This window comes from Poecilia formosa, unplaced genomic scaffold, assembly GCF_000485575.1.
Source record: "Poecilia formosa unplaced genomic scaffold, Poecilia_formosa-5.1.2 Scaffold255, whole genome shotgun sequence".
NCBI lineage: Eukaryota > Metazoa > Chordata > Actinopteri > Cyprinodontiformes > Poeciliidae > Poecilia > Poecilia formosa.
Window position 1 is genome coordinate 121,171 of NW_006800194.1, and position 14,146 is coordinate 135,316.

Genomic DNA, 14,146 nt, shown 5'->3' on the forward strand with positions numbered 1-14,146 from the left:
TGGTGTCTAAGTCATAAGTCAGTGTCTCACCAGCAAAGAACCTCACCGCACGTCACATATTTTTTTTTTATTATTGAAAAAAAATATATCCTTAATGCACTTGGGCCATTAAGGATAAAGGGGGCAGAGGCTCAAGCCCCCTATGCCTATTTCTTCTGCACGTGCCTGGGATGTTTTGTTCACATTTAAGATGAGATGATGGTTAATAAATGTGCCAGATCCGCCCGGCACATTTACTGTTACACATTGTCAGTTCATTTAGAGTTAAACAAAGCAGATGACAAGTCAGCAATCAGTTTTTAGGAAATAAGAGGCGACTGAAGCGCTGCCCCGGCCTACCTTCATCATCAGTAGGTTCACTTCCAGCCTGCCTCTCCGTAATTGTTTTACTTTCACCTGATTGGACAGACCATCTCTAATGACAACCTACTGAAGCTTCTGATTGGATACTGTTAAATGACGTTGCACGTATAACACCGGAAAAGCCCGTCTCAAAGTTCTGCGCGGAAACCAAGAAGTAATGAAACGAGATGGCTGAAAACGGCTCAAAGTCTAAACTGAAACGGAAGAGGAGTTCAGCGGAGGAGCCGAAGTCTGGACTCGGTTCCCTAGGAACAGCGGAGAGGAGCGGCGCAGCTCCGCTGTCCAGAGACGGAGCAGCACATCCTGACAGGTCAGTCAGGCTCTTTGTGGCGTCTGGACATTCAGGAGGAACAACTTCCAAGGCGAACTAAACGTCTCAGGTGTTTACAGCATGCTCCGGAACCAGAACATGTTCCGTTCCCACTCTTCTGGCTCACCGCACTGCTGACTGGTTATTCCGGACGAGTTTTAATCCATGTCGCATTCAGGTTCACTCTGTAAGGAAGGATATATGATTCCCTGACATGTTAAGTATCAGAGAAATGCTCTGGTCAAAATCCAACAGAAATACAGCAACAGAAGCTTCGAGTTATTTTCTCTGTCATGTTTTAAGCTGCATCTCTCCATCCTTTCTTTTATCGGGATACCAATCCATAATGTTAAATCAACATTAGTAATTTCTAAAGCAGATTAATATGCCAAGAGTTTTTTTTTTAAATTATTCTTATTTATTTATTGTTGAGGGGTGGGTGCATTGTAATCTGTCATAATAAACCTTCAATGAGGGTCGGTTTGCCAAGTGGAGAAAAAAACCACGCTAAGGTACAGTATCTTTACAATACAGGAAATAAGTCTTTGCATGTTGTGGATAGTATAGCTCAACCCATTGCTAAATGATTAATAAAAAATGAAAAATATTTCATGTTCTTCTTTCCAATTAATTTGGCTGCTCAGTCTAGAAAACTGTTGATCAAAAGCATTTGAAATGACTAATGACAGTTTGGCTGTTTGGAGGAAAAAGGCATTCATGGTGGCCAGTTGGCTGCTGTTTTATGCCATTAATGGGCGACAATGAATGAATACCTTACAAGATGCTGTCTGACAGAATGATTTAGCTACTTTAACCTTTTTACAATGCCGAAAGCTTGCAAGGCGGAAATGTGTCAGTCATGTTTTTTTCATGTTCATTGAAAAAGACGGGGTCTAAAATGCGGCGTTATGTTTTTGAAGTTTGATTCAGTGGCAGTGTGTCACCTCCACCTGGCTCAAACCCGCTTCTGTTTCTGCAAAGCAGCCAGATTTCAGCTTCTGCTCTTAATGTATTCAGAAGATATTCAGCATCTCTCTCCTCTTGCGCTTTTTTTATTCTTTTATTTTACAAAAGGAGTCACAGAGCACCAGATCAAAGAGGAGCCTCATAAATAATTTAATGCCTAGATTAAAAATGCATTGGAAATCATTTTTATAACGGGGAAGACAACAAATTAAAATTATAGTACTTTTTTTTTTCTTTCTCGTATAACTTCAAAAATCTGTTGAAGTGTATCTCATATATACTTGTTAAAAGTGTTTGAAAGAATTCGTCGGGCTTGATGCAGAAAAAGCTCAGTTAGCTCAGTAATGCTGAGGAACAGAGTGTGTGAGCTGCTTTCAGGTGTCGGCCGCCTGCAGCAGCAGCAGCATGGTGGAACATGTCGCAGCCCCCCGCTGTGGAGAGCCTGTGGGCGTTCACACTGATGTCTGCTCTGCCGCACCTGCAGAACCAGCTCTGGGACCCGGTTCCTGATCTTCCCCTTCCTCCTGCTGCGGTAAGTTACCCAAAAGCTGCTCCTGCGGAGAATACAACCGGCTTCAAAAATATTCATCAGTATGTTGCGTTAAAAGTCCAAAATCAGACATGCACTGGTTCACGTCGGTTCAGGTTGTTTCTAAAGCACCAATTCACAACAAATGTCATCTGGAAGCATCATTCGATCACATGCATTTCTTCTGATCCTCTGTCAGACAGTGCATCAGGTTTTCTATCTAAGGAAGCCCAGCAGGTCATTGACTGCAACAGTAGACATCGGCTTGTGTCGTCTTGTTGACTTTGCAGCAATCCCTCATACTGAGAATGCATGTAGCGACAGTGGAGAGGGAAAAACTCCACTTCTTTAACAGGACGTAACCTCCAGCAGATCCAGAACCGACCGGGCTCAGTAGGACCAGCTGTCTGTCAAAACCAACAGGGGCTTTGAGAAGACGGAGCAGATGCACACAAAAAAAGAAAGAGAAGTGATCCAGGAATGTTTTCTATACTGGGTTTCCTCTAGAAGATGCCCCTGCTGTGGGTTTAATCTGTATGTTTGAGCTCTGTTTGTTCACAAACACATCTCAGCAAATCAGTCATTACTGCCAATTGAACTCCACTCCCTCTATTCACATATTTCAGTGCAGCCCGTTGTAAACAACAACCTGTGACTCAGAACTATAAGACCTGGAAGTAGATTAATTGCTTTGTCACTGGTTTGCGTTCCAACCATACAGCTTCTGTGGTCTGCTTGGCTGAGGTCTCCTGAGTGACCGCTTCATGAAAACAGTCGAGACGCAGTGGTCTCAGGACAGGATGATCGGTTTTGGTGTGTTTGCCTGAATGATGACGGCAATAGATGGATTGTCTTAAATTTTGTAGACCTAATAAGACTTGTTTTTTTTTATTTTATTTTGTATTCCATTTAGAGACCTGCCACACCAAAGGTAGAGGAGCAGTGGACGTATGATCTCTTCAGTGATGCTCCTCCCTTTCCAGAAGACGGCCCACTCACCCCGGGGCTTCCATCAGACCCAGACCGTCAGAGAGCATCTTCTCCCCAGGAGATTTCCCCAGTCCAGACCAGGCCTTCTGGAAAGACATCTGACAAAGGGCCGCCATCTGACAGCAGACAGAGTCCTGAACAGCGAGCTGAACCTCCCAGAGCCCTCAGCAGGATTCAAAATTGGGAGAAGGCAGCTCCGTCTTCAGCAGGAGAGCCGAGGGTCGGAGGAGAACAAGAACAGTGGAGCGGACGGCTTGTAGCCGAGTCGCTGAAGGTTTCCAACCCATCGGTTTCTCCAGGAGGCGAGGAGGAGGAGCAGAGCGCTAGCAAACATGAAGAAGGAACTCTGCAGAGCTGCCCCATGTGCCTTCATGTGTTCCCTTCTGGGTAAGAGCTGCTCATCACTCACTTTCTCTCTTCTTCTCACACTAAAGTGAAACGGTAACGTTCTTTCCCGTTAGTTCTCACGAGTGGCAGAGGGCAGCTCTGGAAAATACCCGGGGAAATAACGACAGTCGCCTACTCAGCACAAACGTGTTTGCTTTATGTCTGAATGTGGTTAGATTCTGTAAAGTGACACGTTTACAGTTTCTCCAAGTTTGGCCAAAATATTTGCAACTTTGTGCCCTAATCTAGGGTCTCTGTGGATAAGAGGAGGATGAAAAATCTTGTTGGTGTATCCAGAAAGAGGAATATTTTTGTCTAGTAACAACATAACAGATGATGTCGGCCCAACCTGGTAGAACAACAATATTACATCACAAATATGTTTATAATACTAATAGATTTATTAGTATGTGTGAATTTTATGTCTTCTGTTGTTGTCTGAGCCATCACTTGTATTACTTATGCGTCTTTGAATTGCTGCACGGGACAAATACATTTATTTGAATTGAAATTTCAAGTGATCGGAAAAAGATCTGACATTGGATCAGCTGACCACCAGTCGGGAATGGTGAAGCTGCAAAGTCACCAGTGGATTTCTGTCTCTCGCCAGTTCATGTGACGTCGCCTTTGCCTGCTGCGTTCACACACAAGCTGACTACGTGGGATGAAAACTAACAGTGCAGTGCACCACTGAGTGATGGTGCTGGCGTTTAGTTCAGGCTCACTCTTACCAGTAAAAATCCGCTGTGTGTGGGAAACCTGTTGGATCAAGTCCTGAGAGAAAAACCAGACGAGAGTTTTCGGTCTGGGCGAGCCGGATGAAACGGGATGACGCATGGCGAGGAAACAGGAAGTCCAGCAGCAGCCAAAGTTCAGAGGCAAACTCTGCTTTTAAATAACTAGTAGATTTTAGCTGTCAGTGGATTTATAGAAGTAAATTCAAAGTAAAAGTCAGACATTGTGGTCTGACAACAAGCTAGTGTGTGTGAAACATCCTGTTGATGATGAAGACGCTGCTCATGATTGGAGCGTGAGTCATCCTGTTGGGGTGGGGGTGGTGAACACGCCTCATTATTTGTGCACGCATAATTTTTCTGGCTCTGGTAATATTAATAACTCAAATCCTGAGAGTACTCCCATAAAGTAAAATTACATTTCCATCTAAGCCTGTGAAATTAATTGTTCTTCGTTTATTGAGCTGAACTATGCTGCAAGGATTCATTATTGATGAGATGTCTCATGTTGTCGCGTTGCATGACTTGTTCCAACTAAAGCCTTCTAGGAACTAGGGCTGTGTAATAATATTGATTTTGCGATATATATCGATATTTTCTTTCCTAGAAAAAAATCGATATTCATCCACAAGTATCATAACATCCAACATCACCTTGCTCACTCACTGCTTGCTTCGCTTGATTAGGTCATCAGGCTTAGAGTGATTCCTTCAGATGTTAAGTGTCAAAGTTAAAAAGGTATCAAACTATTCAGAGCAGGTTATTGGTGCACTTTATTTACTTTACAAATGCATGTAAGCTACAGTTTGTACTGTTTCAATTAAAAGAAACATGTTTTCTCACCACTTTGATTCATTTTGTCCAGCTGTCGACTTTAAGTCTGTGTCCATGTCCAACCAGAGCCAGGTATTGTGTAGTTGGTGCTTTTAATCAGTTTTCAGTTAAATTAATTCAATCCAACTCTATAACGGTCACAAAATGTCACCAAAATCACTCTGTCCCCCTAAAATCTTTCAGAAAATCGCAAAAGTGTATTGAATTGTATCGTTTGTTTGTATATCGTATCGTAAGCAGAGTATCGTATTGTGAGATTATTGTATCACTACAGCCCTAATGGGAACGACGGATGTCAAAGGGGCGCTCGGTCTGCTCACGCTGAAAGACGGTCGTTAGAAACTACTTGAGCTCACTGTCAGTCACGTCCCTTCAGGGTTTGATTAGGACTCGCGTAGTAAATTCTGATCGGGTAGTGACTGATGTTGGTGGCTCTGTTTACGGTCACCATGTGTCCTTTTAGCATCCCCAGCTGGTGCTGATGGGTCCTGCTCCAAATACTGATAGAAATCCTGTCTGACACCGATTCGGTCACAGCGGACACAGAATACGCCGACACATCCGCGTCCGCGCAGACCCGTCACACTCATCACAACTCAGATACTCACCTGTTTCCAACAGCGTGTGATTAATGTCCTGCGCTATGTACCCAAGTGTTCAGTTCTTATTTCATTAGGTTCCTGTAAAGTGTCTAGAGTTTTTTTGAAAAAGTGTTGCAGGATAAAATGTGTTATTTTCTCTTAGTGAGCAGCTTCCTGGTGATCTCGTCCCTCTGAGTGTGATGCTTTCTGGCCCTCCAGGTTCACACAGATGGAGCGGGACGGCCACCTGGCCCAGTGTCTCTCTGAGCTGAGCGTGGACATGACCTGGTGAGGCAACAGGAAGCTGGCGGCCGTCCCGGGGCTTCAGGCAGCCAGATGCCCTGACACACTCCAGGACCCGGTCAGCTGGAAGAGGGCGTGGTCAGGTTATTTACTCCACTGACGCAGACTCAACACTCAGGGTCAGAGCTGGGGGAAAGTTGGAGGGCTTTGAATTGAACTGAGATTCTGATGGGGGACGGTGGAAAACTTGCTCCTTGTGGTTCAGACAGCTGCTGAGTGTAGCCGTTTGTTCTTCTCTAAAGGACTTTTGAAAAAGAAAGGTTGGCCTTAACCGCACCTTTCAGCTTTTTGACCCACTTAGAGCCGTTTCAGGAAACATAATTATCTGCATTGAAATCCGAGCTCAGGGAAAGCAGCTGAAAAGTCCTTCAGGCTCAGCGCCTGTATCTGATTGGCCTGTAAAGCCAAGGAGATGAGGCTCTTGTTCTATTATTGGATAAATTCATGTTCCACATGCCAGATCTGTAAAACTGGAGATTTTCAACCTCAGTTTTACGCCTCCATTTTAAAAAAATCGTTTTTTAAAAGAGAAATTTAAAAGATGTGATTTTTGTTCTTGAACCTGTAATTGCAGTCTTATAAATGCATTTTTCCAATTTTCACTCAGTAACAACATTGTTATAATGTCTATGACACAACATGTTCAGCTGCTGTTGCATGGCTCAGGGTGGAATATGTTCTTAAAAACAAAATTGGATGCACATATAAGCAGAGGGTCAGCTTCCAGTGTTGGGATGGTTTTGTCACCATGGTAACATCCTTTAAACCCACTCTGTTTAAAGGACGTTACCATGATTTTTGAAGAATTTTTCAGTCCTTGTAGCCTGTTTATACTTTCACCTCCATCAGCGACGGTTCAGTTGGACCTTGGAGTGGATTTCTGTAAGAATCGGCATCGTTTGTCCTAATCCACAGTTGAATATGAATGTTTGATTTAAGCCACGTTGGAGGATTTTTTTTCAGGATGAACGGTGAGTTCAGGCTCCTACTGCACGACCACCATTAAGATATGACCCTCGCCTCCCAAGAAATTAAACTTTTGTCTCATCGTTCCACAGAATATTTTCTGGATGTCTTTGGGTTCGCCTTGTGAAAAATAAATGTGCTATGTATATTAAATATTGAAAATGATAAAAGAAAAACAAATAGACAAATCTAATAGAAATAAACAATATTTAAATTCCTGTCAAATCAATCAAATTTTATTTGTATAGCACATTTCAGCAGCAAGGCATTTCAAAGTGCTTTACATAATTAAAATAAGAACAGCATGTGAGAGAGCTTTAAAAAAAAAAGAAAAAAACATCATTAAAACGCAAACGGTGAGAGAGAAATAAAAAGCTGTCTCCAACCCTTTTGACTTTAGTCAAAACATCGTTTGACAAGGACTTTAACCTCTCGGACTTTAGTCAAAGGCAAAAACAAATATTTTGTGAGACTTGGGTTTTTTTTTTTAACCCCTTAACTGTCACCTCAGAAACACTTTGATGCAAGTCAATGGGGTGGATGAGGAAACAATCGTCCTCATGACGGGTTAAACAAATCTTTCTAATTCCTGATCTGTTTCTTTAATTTTGAGCCACATCTGCATACATGTTGGAATGTTGTAAGCTCTGCATATTTTCATTGCCATTCTGCGCTTGACTAAATTATAACATTTTGACGCATGCAATGCAAGAAATTTCTTCTGAAGCATGTAGAAAGGTTTTCTGCTCATTTCATAAGTTTCCCCAGGTCTCTATACAGTAACTTATGTATGGAAATATTTACTGTTGCAATAGTTTTTGACATTTTACCTTTTACATGGTCAATATGAGTTTGTATTTTCTATTCCTATGCTGTTTAACATTGTCTCTTTATTTGCTTGTTGCTAAATTGTACAAATTTTGTTTTGCCATAATTTAGTGATAATTTGTTTTTGTCACATTTCTCTAATAATTGTAATTGTCCTTCCATTGTACATAGAAGCTGCTCCACACTGTTAAATCAATATAACGTGTTGTCAACACTTGAAGTAAACGTCAACAACTTTATATACACCACATTTATTATTTGTCATGTACAAAAGGCTTAGGACTTGTGTTGGTCTGATTGCTTTAATGCAGTAAATCATTATTTGCATCATTTATTTGAACATAGTGAAAGTGTGTTTTCTGAAAATATTTTAAAATTCATTGATATGGAAATGTACACCGCAGGGTAAAATGAAGTCAGATTATCTGTAAAGAAGTGATTCGGCTGTGCTGTGATCCTGAGGTTGAGTTCACAGCGATCACCCTCTTCCTGTTAATCAAGGTAATTAGCTGGGTAATTGGAAAGCGCTTTCATACCAACATGGTTTGTGTTCGCGTGTGACATACTTCACGGTGAACTTTTATGTGAAGGAAATGTGGGCGAGTTTTACTTGGTGATCCCTCATCAACTGGCAAATTGACTCTGCAAGGTGCTTTTTTTTTTTTTTTTTTAATCAGATCATCTGCCTCACACGGAGAACAAGTGGTCAAAGCTCAGCGCTGCTGCTGGGAACCATTACTGAACTGGAACATGCAGGAAGCCATTCCAAACAACAGGATCAAGTCCTGCCATCGTGGCTTTAGGAAGCGGCACCGCATGCTTGCTCAGGAGGACTTCCTTGATGCAATCAGCCAGGCTGACTATTTTTTATTTTTTTTTTAACCACTCTGTGTTGTGATTGAGTTTGATTGTCCTACTTTACACTCGTGATTGAACCGGAGTGTGTGTAACTGGATCTGAACGGGGAGGAACTGGACTGATTTGGATTTGTTATTCTTGCATTTGAACGAGAGCTGTTCGTCAAACTGAAATATAAAATGCCAAGCTATACACTGAGCTCCTTTAAATCAAGGCTAAAACCCGTATACTTAGTGGAGGAATGAGGTTGATGGCACTTGATAAAGTGCTTTTTTATTTTATAAATGGCTGCTGTTGCATGATTTTATAGTGTAAAGCACTTTGAACTGCCTTATTCCTGATATGTCCTTTCATAAATGCTATTCAAATGCTAAACAGATGTATCAACTGGAAAACAAAATATTCTTTGTCAGACATCAGTGTGATAAATTCTCCTGTTTCAGGTTTACTGGCCATATCTAGACTCAATTTCTGCTTGACCAGTGGAATCAACTAATCACTTAAAACCTTTTTGACAACATGAAGTAGGCCAAAAGCCAGTAAGAGGCGTTACATCATGCCTCAACCCATGAATTCAGATCTGCATCAGAAAGCATGAAATAGAATCTCCAGCTGTCAGTTTGTGACTTTCATCCAGTTAAGATGTTGTGACCTTAAACATGCATTTGAATTAATGAGGTACAACAATGAAATTAAATTGAATTTATTAAATGACCATCAAGCTAATAATTCAGGCTCGGCTGCATTTCTGTCTGATCTTTATTCCTACATCAGTTCTTGGTGTTGTCTGGATTTCTGTTCCGACTTCTCAAACCTCTGAGCCACATTCTGGAGGTTCCTTCCTGTTAAAGGGGAGTTTTCCTCTGTGCTGTTGCTATATATATATATATATATATATATATATACACACACACACACACACACATATACATGGTGTACGCTGTTAATTCATCGACTCGATGCAAGCAATTGTCTACTGCCGCTACGTCCAGGAGAGAAAACCGTAAGTCGATGCTCTGCTGGGTTTTTCCACTAATCTGAATAACAAGCTGAGCTAAAAGCATCATTTGATAACCAAGATCAATTGTGAATGAATTAAAATAACATTTGTAAAGTGTCTTGAGAAGAAATTTGTTGTGAATTGGTGCTAAATAAATGAACTGAATGATTCTTTTAGGTGTAGGAACTGAAAAAACCCCTGAAAACTCAAGCAAATGATGTGGAAAAGTTTTATATGATGCTGTTGGTTTAATTCTCACATAGAGGCTCTTGTGCATAAGGCAGCATGGCCTTTTCAGGTTTCTGCTTTCAAAATTATTTGAGAAATAAATTATTTTGAACACAACTGTATAAATGCTACTTAATTTGTCCCAGTAGAGGAACATAAACGTGGCCTACATTAAGCCTTGGGATATTCTTTGTACGCCTATGTTGGCTTTCAGGTTTCTTGTTACTGTAAAAATATGCAAGTTATGGCAGCATTTATGTGGAAAAGATGCAGATTGGAAGAATTGTGTGAGATATTTTTTTTTGTTTCTTGGCACCCTGAAAGAATACAAACTATTAAAAAAGAAACATTCAGGCCTACATTTTGAACTGATTTGGACTAAGCTGACCCAATCATGTGGAGATGCAGATTCATTAATATTCTAGTAGACAGATGAAAATTTCCTTTTCTCTGCATCAAAGAAAGAAAATCAGAGGATGATCTAAGAAGGTTCTTCCCTCGCTGTGTGAACGTAGAGAGCGGTGACGAGCTTTGATGACTGGAGCTTCATTTCCCTGCAAATCAAACAAGGATGGAGCCAGGTCACGGAAAACCAGTATCATTTTAATAATTACACATATTTACAAGGATGTGGTGAAGCAACGGTAAGCAGATTGACCCAGCATTATATTTAATAAAAATCGTGGTCTTATTTCATTCATTTTTCAGTCATTCTTTAAAGTGTTCTGACGTTTGGATTCAAGGACTTCCAGTTCATCCATTGGTCCCTCAGAAAACATGTTATCTGATGTACAAAAAGCTCAACAAAATCGTTTAGAACATGCAGCGAAACGGGTGGAGTTTATCGGGGAGGCTTCCTCTGATCTCCACCAGCATGTTGGTGGAAACCGAAGCACTTCGCTATCTATCCGATCCCACCCTGCAGATTATTAAGATTCGGAGTCAAGGCGAGCTAATTAATCCTATTATGTCATTATCAAATTAGCACAGGTCACAGTTCATCTCGTAATTCCTGGCCCACAGAGAGCTCCTCTAACCCCCCCCGAGGAGATCGACCTCCATCCTCAGAGCTGATATTCACAGATCATTACGGGGTTCCTGAACACAACAGTACTGCTCCAGGAGAAGTCTGGCGAAAGACGATGGAAGAACCTGGGTGTTTCCAGACTTTTCTGTATTAAAAAAAAGAAAAAAAAGCTCAAACTTAAATGCCCAACTCAGTAGATCATGTATAAAAATGTACTAAATGCATTAGCCACTCCAGTTGTTTTTCTTCAACAGAAGAATCATTCATTATCCGTCTCAGGGTAGCAGTCTGCGCTTTTTATGTTCAAAGGAAATACTTGCAACGCGAGGAAAACAAAACATCTGAACCTGAAAATGTGACAGTCAATGTTGTGATCCCAGCTCAAAGCTCCTGTTTCCAGAAATGTCAGCTGTGTGAGTGGCAGTAAGTGGATCAGCTAGAACCCTGATTACCTTCAAACTGCAAAGTGTGCGCTGCGGCTGAGCTGCATGAGGAGGCTGGGCTCTGGACTGTGAGGATGGCTCGGTGTAGAACCGACACCTCTTCCAGCTGTCCAACTAGATCAATGGTGCGATCCCTGCTTTAACTAGAAACCTTCCGAGCATTGGACTCAGGCAGAAGGACCTTCACAAGAAACCAAAGGCCTGTTGCACAGACTGATGCATTTACATCACACAGGAATCAAAGGTTGAAGAGACGGCTCATGCTGATGATCCAACCAAGCTGGGCCTTGGTTTACCTTCCCAATTCTCTCCTCTAGTGTCCAGCAGAACGCCACGTAGTTATCCGTTTTATCTTCCTCCTGACTCCACACACAGCCGGTGGAGTTAGAGGTCCCATCTTGAGAAGAGTGTGAAAGGTTTAGGTCAAAGAGAACAGCAGAGTGAGGCTGATCTATCAATACGGTCTCAATGTTCAGGAAAGCTGACTTTGTTCATCCAGGGCTCAACAGGTTCTAAGCTTCAGGGATCAGCTCGGGTCCAGATGCAGACAGAGGATATAGACTCTGGAACTGAACACAGTGAGCCTGTCACATTTCCAGACGTTTCATTTCTACGTCCACAACCAGTTCTGGTCAGTTTAAGTCATCCGGGTGACAGAACCGCTGATGCAGTCTGTAAGGCAGAACCCAGCCAGCCTGCAGGGGAAGCTCAGATCCGGCATCTTGTGATTCTGGTCATGATCTGTCTCTCCTAACGGTGGCGAGAGTCGGGGCAGAGCGTGAAGCTGGGTATGGTGGGTTTTGGCTCAGCCATTCTTCACCACAACAGATCGGAGCAGCGGCGGCAGCACTGCAGGCTCCACCCATCCATCTCCTGCTCCATCCAATCAGAACCTTCTGGTAACAGCTTAGGTCATCGTTCGTTTAATTCTACCCAGTTTGGTGAACGAGACCTGTGAATTCAAACTGTCTGGCTGATACCAAACAGCTATCGGCTAACGCAACAAGGTTAAACCGTCAGAAGTTCATCTCTAGAAACCTTCTGCTGGTTTTCTATGGTCCACTGTGGATCCAAAGCCCAGCTACATGAGGCTCTGAGCTGAAACTACATCCAGCAAAGCCAACCTTGGTTTGGAGACGGAGACGCATGGCGTCTCACTCTGGAAGTTAGAACCAGACGAGTGCGGATGCTTCAGTCCAGCAGGAAGTGGGATGCTGGGGATGGCCTCTGTTCAGACATTGAAGACTCAACAAGCTCTCACTGTGTCCCGATTCTGCTCAAGCAAACTTATAGGCAATAATCGCTGAGAGGTTTTAATACTGAAAACAGGAGAATTGGACTGATCGGCTGGAGCCGGTGGGCAGAGAAGGTCCAGGAGGAGCAATCAGAGACAGAACTCATTTGATCTTTGAGGCACTTTTTAAATAAAAACTACTCTCTCAGACAGAGTCCCATGTTTAGTTAGAGACAATCAGAGAAGATTAAAAAAGAGAGAGAGCATTTTGCGGTTGAGAATGAGAATGTGCCAGTCGCATCAACAAAAGGCATCATCAATTTTGGATTTGTTACCTACGTCGTAACACGCAACAACCCAATTCTTTACGTCGTCATTGTACATTCTTGCTTGGTCCGAGGCGTGGCCTCGTCTACGAGATAGGAAAACAGAAATGAGGACCGGGTGCACCTAAAGTCATCTGAAGCTCTCGGACAGAACTCTGGTCTTCATCCTGGGACGGGTTGAAATGTCTTCACGATGGCAGGCACAGAATGACACACTTGTGCTCTGAAATTACAAAGCCGGTCATGCTTTGACTCAAGGATGGAAATAAGCTGAAAAAAGAAAAGGAGAGGAGAACAGAAGGGTAGGGAATGTTCCCGGAGTCCACGGTTTGTTTTCCACTTACAAACTACACAGACAGCAGAGTCTGCCACTCCACAAAACAATCCAAAAGTCCAGGAAGGAAACTCTCCTGGACTTCTGGAGAAAGTCCCCCCGCCCCTCGCCGCCCGTGTCGCCTTCATGACCGGTGCAGCGAGTTCATCGTCCTCCTCCTGGCCTTCCACTGTTGGCTTGTGTTGGTTTTATTTTTGGCTAAGACAGCAGCTTGGACAGACAGAAGGTGGGCGACAGAGGAAGCTGCTCTCTCCTTCATACAGACTCCTCTGTGGATAGCAGCAGGGGGTTGATGTATTCAAATCCCTCAAACTCTGACTGGTCTATTCTCTTGATGACGTCCCTGAGGAGGAGAAGGAGGGGAAAAAAAACCTGTTAGAGTTGCTCCAGTAAAAACAAATCAGCTGGCAGATTAAAATCTTTGGATTTTAATCTGCCAATCTGAACATCAAAACCTGCTGGCCTGCAATTGGAAATATGTCCTGTCTTACAGAAAAAACTTTTTTCATACCGTGATATAAAAGTTTACGCATCCTGTTAAAATGCTTTATTGTTGGGATATGAATGATAAAATGTAATTTCTAAGCTTTCTTGACCTTTAATGTGATATTTATCCTGAACGATTTGCCTGAAAACTCTACTAGGGACAAAATCCAATGCATTGTTGCAGCGTTATGGCAAGCAGCATTCAACTCATCAAAGTGGTAATATTTACTGTTCTACTTTGTAAAAGTTCACTAAATCAGTCACACTGGGAGAAGGTCTCAGGTTCAATAGGAGATGTTTGATATTTTATCAAATTCGGTTCTGAACTCTGGCTCGGGCATTTAAAACTTCCTTCCTTTGTCATTTTTGTTAATTTGACTCTATGCCTGGACTCGCTGTGGAGCAGCAAAATGAAGTCA

General features: G+C 42.4%; 2 protein-coding genes across 7 annotated transcripts in view; one reads left to right on the forward strand and one right to left on the reverse strand.

Moving 5' to 3' along the window:
* Positions 1-204: 204 nt before the first annotated feature.
* Positions 205-6,605, forward strand: si:ch73-70k4.1 (FA core complex associated protein 20). The gene is made up of 4 exons (XM_007570073.2): positions 205-673; positions 2,018-2,171; positions 3,082-3,545; positions 5,914-6,605. Exons 1-4 carry the CDS (start codon positions 531-533, stop codon positions 5,984-5,986), a joined length of 834 nt encoding a protein of 277 aa, XP_007570135.1. The 5' UTR covers positions 205-530; the 3' UTR covers positions 5,987-6,605.
* A 3,854-nt stretch (positions 6,606-10,459) lies between these two features.
* prkcz (protein kinase C, zeta) overlaps positions 10,460-14,146 on the reverse strand; it is a 98,712-nt gene continuing 95,025 nt past the window's right edge. For all 6 annotated transcript variants that reach the window (XM_016680718.1, XM_007570075.2, XM_007570074.2 and 3 more), the window contains one exon: positions 10,460-13,584. In XM_016680718.1, coding sequence (XP_016536204.1) covers positions 13,497-13,584 — 88 coding nt within the window. In that variant the 3' untranslated portion in view covers positions 10,460-13,496. The remainder of the gene's footprint in view (positions 13,585-14,146) is intronic.

What these genes read in the sequence shown, in the direction of transcription:
- si:ch73-70k4.1 (XM_007570073.2), top strand. Translation starts at nt 531, where the DNA reads ATGGCTGAAAACGGCTCAAAGTCTAAACTGAAACGGAAGAGGAGTTCA. An exon ending in GGAGCAGCACATCCTGACAG is followed by an intron (nt 674 to 2,017) that starts GTCAGTCAGGCT and finishes AGCTGCTTTCAG; the next exon opens with GTGTCGGCCGCCTGCAGCAG. An exon ending in TTCCCCTTCCTCCTGCTGCG is followed by an intron (nt 2,172 to 3,081) that starts GTAAGTTACCCA and finishes TATTCCATTTAG; the next exon opens with AGACCTGCCACACCAAAGGT.